We start from the raw sequence: 11,020 nt of genomic DNA, 5'->3' as shown, positions 1-11,020 counted from the left end.
GTGAGCCACAGCCATCCCCCGCCTCTGCAGGAGACCCTCCAACACTAGCAGGTAGGTCGGGTTCAGTCTCTTATGGGGTCATTGCTCCTTCCCCCAGGTCCTGATGCACACATCACTTTGTGTGTGCCCTGCAGGAGTGGAGTCTCTGTTTCCCCCAGTCCTGTCAAAGTCCTGCAATCAAATCCTGCTAGCCTTCAAAGTCTGTTTCTCTAGGAATTCCTCCTCCCGTTGCCAGAACCCCAGGTTGGGAAGCCTGATGTGGGGCTCAGAATCTTCACTCCAGTGAGTGGACTTCTGTGGTATAAGTGTTCTCCAGTCTGTGAGTCACCCACCCAGCGGTTATGGGATTTGATTTTGCTGTGATTGTGCCCCTCCTACCATCTTATTGTGGCTTCTCCTTTGTCTTTGGATGTGGGATATCTGTTTTGGTGAGTTCCAGTGTCTTCCTGTTAGTGATTGTCCAGCAGCTAGTTGTGATTCTGGTATTCTCAAAGAGGGAGTGAGAGCACGTCCTTCTACTCCTCCATCTTGGTTCAGGCTCTGTATGACTTCTAATCTTCCAAATTTGTTAAGTGGGGACTTCCGTGGTGGAGCAGTGGTTAAGAATCCACCTGCCAATGCAGGGGACACGGGTTTGATCCCTGGTCTCAAAAGATCCCTTATGCCGAGAAGCTTGTAAGCCCGTGCGCCACAACTACTGAGCCTGCGCTCTAGAGCACGTGAGCCACAACTATTGAAGCTCGTATGCCTGGAGCCCATGCTCTGCAACAAGAGAAGCCACCACAATGAGAAGCCCGTGCACCACGATGAAGTGTACCCTCCGCTTGCTGCAACTAGAGGAAGCCCATGCACAGCAAGGAAAACCCAACGCAGCCAGAAGTAAAATAAATAAATTTATTAAAAAAAAATTTGTTAACATGTGTTTTATGGCCCAGAATGTGGTCTATCTTTGTGAATGTTTAATGTGAGCTTGAGAAGACTGTGTATTCTTCTGTTGTTGGCTGAAGTAGTCTATAGATATTGATTATATCCAGTTGATTGATAGTGTTTTGAGTTCAATTGTGTCCTTACTGATTTTATGCCTGCTTGCTCTGTCCAATTCTGAGAGAGGGATGTTGCAGTCTCCAACTAAAATAGTGGATTCATCTATTTCTCTTATCAATTCTATCAGTTTTTGCCTCACATCGTTTGACCCTCTGTTGTTAGGTGCATTCACATTAATGATTGTTATGTCTTTTTGGAGAATTCACTCTTTTATCAGTATGTGACGCCTTTCTTGCTATTTCTGATAACCTTCCATGTGTTGAAGTCTGCTGTGTCTGAAATTAATATAGCTACTCTTGCTTTCATTAGACTAGTGTTAGCATGGTATATTTTTCTCTATCTAGAAGCTCTGTGCCATGAGTTGGGTTCTCCCCGTCATGCTGCCAGACCAGTGTTATTCCACAAGGTAGAAGCCCAGGGCCCAGGTTCTTAGGGTGACTTCACGGTCAGAGATAGAGTGGTGGGTTGCATGTGTCTTTTGGGGAATCTGAGGGGATGAATCAGAAAATTCAGACATCTTACAACCCTCATGGGACACTCCAGCAGCACACATGTGACCATCCTGGGAACAGGCAGGACAGTTGAGTTGGGGGGGAGAAAGACACCAGCCTGGACGTGGGGTCTGGGATAATCTCCTGTTCCTTGGATAGCTGTAAGTTCAGGTTGAGACAACTCAGGGTAAGAGGCTCCAGGTTTCTGGGTTGGAGAACACCACTTCTGGTCCTGACCTGTGTGGGGGCAGAGTAACTCAGAAAAGCTGGAGTCAGACCTCCAGACAGATTGAGGGTGAGGCAGAGAGCAAGGCCTGAGAGAGAGAAAGTCGCCCAGAATATAGTGCCCATTGCTGCCGCCGGGGTCAAAGGGAACTGCTAATCAGTTACTTCGGGGATTGTCTTCCCCTCCATACCTGGAGAGACTGGATGCCTTAGTTGTCCTGAGAGAAGGGCGGGCCCTCAGAGTCACTCTCTTGGCACAGAATCTGGAATCCCCAGAGGACTCTTCCTGTGGTTCTACTATCAGACATAATTTCTTTTCTTGGCTTCTTTTTTCTGACTTTTTTTCTATTTATCTGTCTATTAAGTATCTTATTAACATTAATCTTTGACTTAAGAAACATTCTAAGGAGGAACAGTTTCAACATTGTCTTGCTAAATTCTGACCCTGTTTTTTAGTAATTACTCACATTTCATCTCATAATTACTTCTAACCAAAAGCACTGCAACATCCTCTATCTACATCCTTAACCTATAAAATCTGTTCCCTTCAGTCCTGTAAGTGAAACATGGACTGCACCGTCATTGAATATAATAGTTAAAACCTTTGGCCACTCACCATATAGAAAAAATCTGTTTGCACGTTGTTTGTCCCTTCTATAATGAGGATCTGAATATACAACGTCAGCACTCGACTTGTACTTGCTTTCATTGATAGATACAGCTATAGGGTATAGGAATCTTCTGTTGTTTGGTCATATTTTTTTGACAAAACATTCTTATACAACTGAGCTATCAGAGCAAGTATACCCACATCTCTTGAACCCAGCAATTTAAATAAGGGACGTTCTTCTTAGGCAACTATCATCTGCTCCCATGTCTTGAGCATGCTAAACGACATGAGTCTTGATGAGACCACCTCTCGTTACAGAAGCCAAAAGCACGCTTTCCTAACCTTTAATGTTGCTGAGGCAAAGGCAGGCATCCTATTCTCTGGCAATGTGGTGCACTTATGCCAAATTTTTCTTTAGGAGTTACTTACATGAAGAACTACGGCCTGTTCTATCCACTAATTTCCTGAGACCATTCCCTCCTCAACTCTTCATTCTCATCTCTATGTCCAGGAGAACTATACCCATCAGCTGGGTCTATGAATCCACCAAGATAGCTGCTGCCAAACCCAGCTCTGGCTCGACCCCTGTGTGTGTTCATTACTTCTTCCTCCTCTGCTCCCCACCAGATCACACCCGCTCTCCACTAGCTTGTCCTCATGCGTGGTATGTTCTGTTTAGGTGCTGCCAACTCCAACCATCGTCTCAACCCCTGCGACCCCCCCAGCTGCTCCTCCCTCTCACTGCAGCGCCGACACTGACTCCCATCTCTCTTGGGGCAGAATTTGAAAGCAGGTAGGCACACATACCCCTCCCTCTTTACACTCTACAGCCCCAGTAACATTTAATAAATTTCCTTTTTCTAAAATTAGCCAAGTTTGTTTTCTTCTGCCTATACTTAAGACTACTAATTTAATATTAAGCTAAGTATCTATTTCTACCACCTCAAAACACAGCTGACATAAGACTGAACTCAGGTCCAAGTGACCTCCAAAACTCATATACACCTGAACTTCACATGGCTTCCACTCTCCCCTTCTTTTTGAAAAAATTATCAGAGCATAGCAGAAAGAAATAAACCAATTCCCACTCCAGATAGCTCAAGTCTCATAATGTATCAATGGTAAGCAGGTATGAGTTGCAAAACATTTACTGTTTCCTCAGCTGCTTAGAAGGATGACAGGAGAAATTATGTGACAGAAAAGGTGCTCTAGAAATGGATATGGATGTTGTAATCAATTCCTATTCGTGGCAGGGGCTGCAGTCCTATGATATCGTCACTCGTTCTCATACCTTTATCTCAGTGGCAGGTGAAGAACCTAATCAAAGGGCGTGAAGCCCTTACTGCCCAGCACACCAGGCTCCGGATCAAATCGCTGACCATGCTGCTATGTGTTCATCCACAAGCCAGTGAATATCATGCTCTTCCCATTTGGAAACACTGAGAGGAAGCCATTGGCTGTCTGGGAATTCAGGATGATCCTCACTGTGGGGACAAGGAGACGAATGTGTGGCATCACAAGAGACAGCAATTGAGATTTATCCCATAGGTTCTGGGGCCTTTATGACAATGGGGGTGGACTCCTCAGGGGAGCAGGTCAGAAACTGCTTGTGACCTTGTGCTCATACTATTAGCAACCATATCTGGAAAATGAAGAGAACACAGAAAATTCAAGGGCACAGGCAGTGTGATGAGACTTGAGAGGGCAAAACGGTAAGGACTGAGATCACTGCAGCTGCACAAATCTGGGGAAAGGTTTGTGGGTTTGAAATCTGAATTCTCATGATAAAGAATTTGGATACATTAGTCACATGAAGACCTTCCTCTTTAAAACGAAAGAGCTGACCCATAAGTAGTGGAGCTTCATAGGAAAGCTGCAATTAGCAAACTTCAGCCACTATCCCCTCCAGATGCTCACTTGTTTTATATTCCAGATCCCTCATCATTTTTCCTAGAATAAAAGTACCAAAGGACAGTAAGCAATTCTGACACCACATCTTCTAGGTTAAATTCTCTTACTGTTGGCTAATATAACTTTAAAAGATGACAGGGCACCATGAAAGCTCAAGCGAAACAGAGAAATCAATTCAGGAGACACCCATGTAAATATGCATGCCTACATCCGCTGAACCCACCTGCTGCTTCATTAAAGAGTACCTTTGGGCATGTTCCCTGTTTTTAAAGTAAGCCCTAAACTTCTAGTCCTGAACCACACTATTTTTCTCTACTCTCAAAGATACTCTTTTAGATTAATTCTCCCAGTATTCTTTAAATTTTTAATTGTGGTAAAAACACATAATGTTTACCATCTTTACCATTTTTAAGTGTACAGTTCATTAATATTAAGTATATTTAAATTGCTGTACAACCATTTTCCAGAACTTTTCCATTCGGTTTTTTTGGTATTTTAATTAATTAATTAATTAATTAATTATTACATCTTTATTGGAGTATAGTTGCTTTACAATGGTGTGTTAGTTTCTGCTTTATAACAGAGTGAATCAGCTATACATATTCATATATCCCCATATCTCCTCCCTCTTCCGTCTCCCTCCCACCCTCCCTATCCCACCCCTCTAGGCGGTCACAAAGCACCAAGCTGATCTCCCTGTGCTATGCGACTGCTTCCCACTAGTTATTTTACATTTGGCAGTGTATATAGGTCCATGCCACTCTCTCACTTTAAATAAATAAATTTATTTATTTATTTTTGGCTGCGTTGGGTCTTCACTGCTGAGTGCGGGCTTTCTCTAGTTGTGGCAAACGGAGGCTACTCTTCGTTGCGGTGCACAGGCTTCTCACTGCAGTGGCTTCTCTTGTTGCGGAGCATGGACTCTAGGAGCATGGACTTCAGTAGTTGTGGCTCACAGGCTCTAGAGCGCAGGCCCAGTAGTTGTGGCGCATGGGCTTAGTTGCTCCGCGGCATGTGGGATCCTCCCGGCCCCGGGCTGGAACCCGTGTCCCCTGCATTGGCAGGGAGATTCTTAACCACTGTGCCACCAGGGAAGCCCCAGAACTTTTCCATTCTTAAAAACTCCAACTCTATACCCATTAAACGACAGCTCCTCATTTCCCCGTCCTTCCAACCACTAATCTACTTTTTGTTCCTATGGATTTGACTACTTTAAAGACCTCAAAAAGGAATCATACAGTACTTATCCCTTTGTGACTGGCTCACTTCACTTAATATAATGTCCTCAAGATTCATCCATCTTGTAGCATGTGTCAGAATTTCCTTCCTTTCTTAAGCTGAATAATGTTCCATTGTCTACACATTCCATATGCCACATTTTGTTCATCCATTCATGCACTGATGGACATTTGGGTTGCTTCTACCACCTGGCTATAGTGAATAATGCTGCTATGAACGTGAGTGTGCAAATACCTCTTCGAGATCCTGCTTTTAATTCTTTGGAAAGTGGAAATGCTGGATCATATGGTAATTATATTTTTAATTGTTTGAGGAAATGTCACACTGTTTTCCATAGCCTTCCAATTTTCTTTTACCTCACTGTTAAAGGTGAAATATCTTTTTACCAACTCTGAGACCTATTGACTATGATTCTACTTTAGTCTAGGTAACATTGTTAGACTCTCATGTGGAATCCTCTCTGGTTTGGACTTGCTTAGATTCCCTCCCCGATGTCCCTGCATGGTGTAAGTGAGGTGCACAAGAGCAAGGAACTCTGAGAAGCCACCGCCACAATCAAAATCTAAGGAAACATTATAGAGAAAGTAAGAAGTTTTTCTAGGCTCAAACCCCTTCCTTTACCATGGAATCCTTTGAGTCCTTTCTCTAAAGAAAGAAGTTTATCTGAAAATTCTTCTGTCTGCTTTTTGATTGGAGGACTGGTAGACTTTTCAATCCAGAACTTCTTCCGGGGATATCTAGAGAAAATGAAGTCACAGTTAGAACTCCTGAGAGAGAGGCATGATTTCCCATCGTCAGCACGTGCATGTGCACAAACACCAACAATAGACCAAAGGGGCGGAGAGTAAAAGCTTCATTTCCAAGTGCTCAGTTTCAACATCAGACTCAAAGAGTAGATATATAGAGTTCTGAAGAATGGGCCATGATCCAAGGATTCTCTACCCACCAATATGTCATTTATAGACAATGTTAAAAAAAGAAAGAAAGCCATTTTCTGCCTTTGAAAGTCTTTGAAACAGGCTACTAATACTACAACCTCTAAAGAAATTACCTGAGGTTATAAACTAGATAAATAAAATTAAAATGAAGCCTTTTTTGTTTGTTTTTTTTAGCCGCACTGTGCAGCATGTGTGATCTCAGTTCCCTCACCTGGGATCAAACCCGGGCCCCCTGCTATGGAAGTGTGGAGTCTTAACCACTGGACCACCAGGGAAGCCCCAAAATTAAGCTTTAAATATATATTTTTAAAAAGCTTTAAATTTAAAATTAAGGTATAGCTGGGCAGACATATATAAGCTAAATACAATATGAAAGAAATATGAGGTCTTGATATTATCAAACAGGATTAAATTCAAGGCAAAAAAATATTAAATAAGACAGCAGAGGATATTTTATGTTACTAAGAAGATTACAATTCACAATTAAGCTATAACTCTCTTTAAATGAAAAGAAAGCATCAAAATATAAAAAGCAAAAACTATAAGAATACAAGAAAAATCGGCAAAAATTCATTGCTAATAGGAATCTTTGAGTGATTTCTTTTAGTCCATGACATGTCAAGAAGTAAAAAAGTAAGTATCAATACAAAATACCTAAATAACAAAATTACTAAGGAAAACCTCATGGAGCTATATCAAATCCTATTCTAAGAACCCAGAGAATGTACTTTCTTTTTAAGTGTTTAGAACTGTACAAAAATCTACAACATACAATACAGAAAGCCTCAATAAAATCCAAAATGGTAGAAATGGCAACCAACTTGTGTGATCACAAGATTTAAAAACTATGAAGGCTGAAACTGCTAGAAAAAGAACCCAGCGCCACTGACAGATATCCTCTTTCTTAAATCTTATGTTAAATAGCAAATCAAATTTAAAATTTCAAAATAGCTAGAAAACAATAAAAATACAAAATACTAGAAATTTTGGCCTATGACAAAAGCAGGGCTCATAGATATACACACACAAAAATAAAAAAATATTAAAAATGGAAAAAAGGGAGAGGCAAGTAGAGGAGTCAAAAGTAGAAATACACAAAACAAACAAATACATTGACATAAAAAAATTAAATTTAAGGACATTATTTGGCAAATTATGTAACTATTTTTGAAAATATAAATGAAAATTGTGATATTCCAGGAGCTATAAATACTAAATATTCCAATTAAAAAGTGTCAGAATGAAGTTATTTAAAAAGAAAAAAAAAATTATGTTCTTATAAGAGGTACAAAAAAATAACAACCGAGAAAGGTTGAGAGTTAAAGGATAAAAAGTTAAATAGCATGCAAACACTAATCAAAAAAAAACTAGAATACCTCTACTAATATCAGACAAAATGCTTTCAGGCAAGAAGTCTTACCCATTCTGTATCACTCTCATTTCTTATATAATTACTCATCTCTAATTGTCTCTGTCTAGTCTCCCCAGCCAGAATCTGGTAACCTATCTCATTACACCCCTTTCTACCCAGTAACTGGTCCACAGTAAATGTTCAGTATATGCCAATAGTCCTGGATGTCTCTGGGATGAACAGTGTATTATCAAATACCTCCCTTTTATCTCTGTTCAAAGCTTCTGAGTATCGTGTGGGTATAATTTTTGAAAACTGTCAATGTTAAATGCCTAACACACATTCCCTCAGACCCACTGTTCAAGAACCCATTATCTCTATGACTCATATAAATGTCCCTCTTCTTATGGTCAGGCAGAGAGCAGGAAACCATCACTAGCAAGCATGGAGGACAATCTGATGATGAAATGTGCTCTACAGAATATGAGGGAAGCTGTGGCCAGGAGAAGCAGCTGGGAATCAAGTACAGAAAGAACAAGAGGAAATCGGGTTTTAGAAACAAATGTGTATTCTAAATTTTCTCTAATACTCTCCCATAATCTCCTCCCATTTCATTTCTCCCTATCCCATTACCATCCTAACATAAGTTCCATGCCAATAATTTTTCTAGAACTCCCTCCCTCATTCTATGGAACACCTTTCAACTTACCCTTTCTAGAAGAACCTCTCTTCCTCCAAACAACCCCTTTCCAGCCCTTGCCAGATTTCAATAAGTTATGGTGACAGAAAGAAAAAACAAAGGAACACCTAAGTGGTTAAAAAAAAAAAAAAAAAGCAAGCAGCACTTACTTGCTTATTATGTTGCTTGGGTCCTAGAAAGGAAGAGAAGACAGACTGTCATGGAAATAAGGTTCCCAGGATCTGACACCATTCCCTACGATGGGCTTGCTGGGGAATGGGTACACAACAGGACTGTACAGAGAATTTTCTGATGAGCCTGGACCTGTTCTGTTCTCCATTGTAGTATCAGTTTATGTGGACATATGTTTCCCCATCCTTTTCTCTATTTGAGTGCTAGATTATCCCCTCCAAGAAACCTTCCTTGATCTGTCAAGAATCCTATTGTCTACCAGGTTAAGACTGAAATCTCAGCCTGCCTTGGAAAGCCTCTACTCATTTGACCCCATCTTACCTGTCTCATCTTCCCTCTAACTTCTTCCTCACTTAAGCTGACTCCTCCAGAAAGGTAGCTCCGTTCACTCTATGTACCTTTCTACCTTCCAAACTATCTTCCTCAGCACCCACACCCACCCTTTTATTATCACACTCATTAAGTTTATTATCACATTCATTTATTTCATTCTAACCAATGCACCTCCACCAAATGGAATGTTCAACTCCTCCTTCCTGCTAATCCAAATCTTTACATTTTCTTCAAGGCTGCCATTAAGAGCTGCTTCTTCCTTGAAGACTTCCCTGACTAAACCTAGTCTTTTCCAGAATTCCTGGGGCTTCCTGTCTGACCACAAGATTTAACACGCGATTATTTCTTATAATTATAAATGTATAGATCTTACTATCTCATTGTAAGATCTGGGTCTATTACAGTCCCTTGCCCACCGCAATTTGGGACTTAAAACCTATTGCTTTGCTGATTAACTTATTAAAGAACTCAACAAATGAGAACAAAACCTTGTCTCTCCTGACTCCTTGTCCAAATCTCATGCTAATGGAGGGCTACACTGCATCCTGGAGCAAGGGGACCCAGGTACAGTTTAGTTGGTCACTCACCTGCAAAAGTTCAAGTGCTGGCTGCCGAGCCTTCTTCTCTAACTCAGAAATCAGGGTCTCAAGCTGGATGATCTCCTCAGAGCCCTTGGTGACATGGCTGTTCCTCCCTTCAGTGAGCTCTTGCTCCATCCCATCCAGCCACTTCAACAGGTACTACTCCCTTTCTCTCAGGAACTGATGGCCCTGCTCAAACACTGATGCTATGTCTTGCTTGTGGTTCTGGAATTTTGCCTGCAGTAAAGGCAGAAAGGGGAAGAGGATTTCTTCTGAGAGGCTAGGAAACACCAGAACATTTGTGAGATCTGGAAATGAGTTCAGAACAAGAATCCCTTTCATCACACCCTCCTTCTCCCCATCCTTCAATATACCCCCTCCCCCTGACACACACACACACACACTCTCCCACCCAACAGAGGTACACAGAACATTCACTTGAGACTTCTCTTACCAGCAGGGCCTGAATCTCATCTTGTCCCGTAGACTAAAAAGTTCCGAATCCTGTCCCTGTCTCCCTTCAGAATCTTCAGATGGTTTAGAATTTTACCCTATGGAAATAAACATGGGTAATATTAAGATGAAGATGAAAATGCCCTCAATAAGAAAAGAGATCTGCAAAATGATTCCAGAGTGAAATCAGATAGTGTTTGACCTTATGTAGTATAATAAGGTAACTAGGATGGAATAGTTTCTATCCTACTTAATGAAGAAGAAACAAAGTGAGTGCTATGTTAACTTAGAGCAGTTTCTCAGAAGTGAGATAAAATGAATATTAAACTTATACTGTACCGTATGTTAATTACATCTCAATAAAACTGGAAGAAATTAAGTGAGATAAAATAATGATTTATTATCATTGCAAGTACTAAGACTTATAGTGTAGTATTTATTTATACTTACTCTTTCCACCACAAATATAGACAATTTATATTAAAATTAATTGATAACATGGAAGTAAAAAAGAAAATCACACAAAAAGTGAAGGAAAGTATATGTACTAACTCCAAATCATTAAGAGAATGACTAAACTGGTTTGAAGAGTCCCATCAACCAAGGAGAAAAGGGAAATACTGAATCACATTAATTATTCAGCTGACAGGAGAAAAAATACTACTATGTCAGAAAAAATAATAGTTTCCCTGAGATTAAATTCTGAAAGAAAACTTATACAAGATATATTCTCAAATATTCTCAAAAATATTTTTACAACAATAATGTGCTAGAAACACACAATTCGAAGCTACGTATCCAGAGGGCTATCAAGAGCGCTGGTATTCTGTACTGCTGGTTGAGACTTGATTGATTGCCTCAGAAACCAAAACATCAAGGCAATGGGACAGACTTGCTATTATAAAAGATACGAAAACAAACCAGTTTATTATCCAAATGCAAAAGATAACATGTTGCCAAGAACTTTCCATGC

At 40.6% G+C, this 11,020-nt stretch overlaps 1 protein-coding gene across 6 annotated transcripts in view; it reads right to left on the bottom strand.

The window, feature by feature from the left end:
- Nucleotides 1-1,706: 1,706 nt before the first annotated feature.
- Nucleotides 1,707-11,020, bottom strand: part of LOC137231794 (tripartite motif-containing protein 26-like) — a 31,115-nt gene continuing 21,801 nt past the window's right edge. For 4 of the 6 annotated variants that reach the window (XM_067752468.1, XM_067752470.1, XM_067752467.1 and 1 more), the window contains 5 exons: nucleotides 10,049-10,145; nucleotides 9,601-9,831; nucleotides 8,659-8,681; nucleotides 6,142-6,257; nucleotides 1,707-3,854 (listed from right to left, as the gene is read on the bottom strand). In XM_067752468.1, the coding sequence (XP_067608569.1) occupies nucleotides 3,757-3,854; nucleotides 6,142-6,257; nucleotides 8,659-8,681; nucleotides 9,601-9,729 (366 nt within the window). In that variant the 5' untranslated portion in view covers nucleotides 9,730-9,831; nucleotides 10,049-10,145 and the 3' untranslated portion in view covers nucleotides 1,707-3,756. Of the gene's footprint in view, nucleotides 3,855-3,910; nucleotides 6,258-8,658; nucleotides 8,682-9,600; nucleotides 9,832-10,048; nucleotides 10,146-11,020 lie in introns of those variants that run through there. The other 2 variants (XR_010946730.1, XR_010946729.1) reach the window with 2 other exon arrangements.

This window comes from Pseudorca crassidens, chromosome 10 (genome assembly GCF_039906515.1).
Source record: "Pseudorca crassidens isolate mPseCra1 chromosome 10, mPseCra1.hap1, whole genome shotgun sequence".
In the NCBI taxonomy this organism is placed as follows: domain Eukaryota; kingdom Metazoa; phylum Chordata; class Mammalia; order Artiodactyla; family Delphinidae; genus Pseudorca; species Pseudorca crassidens.
The sequence above is the reverse complement of the archived record's forward strand: the minus strand, read 5'-3'. Positions and strand labels throughout refer to the sequence as shown.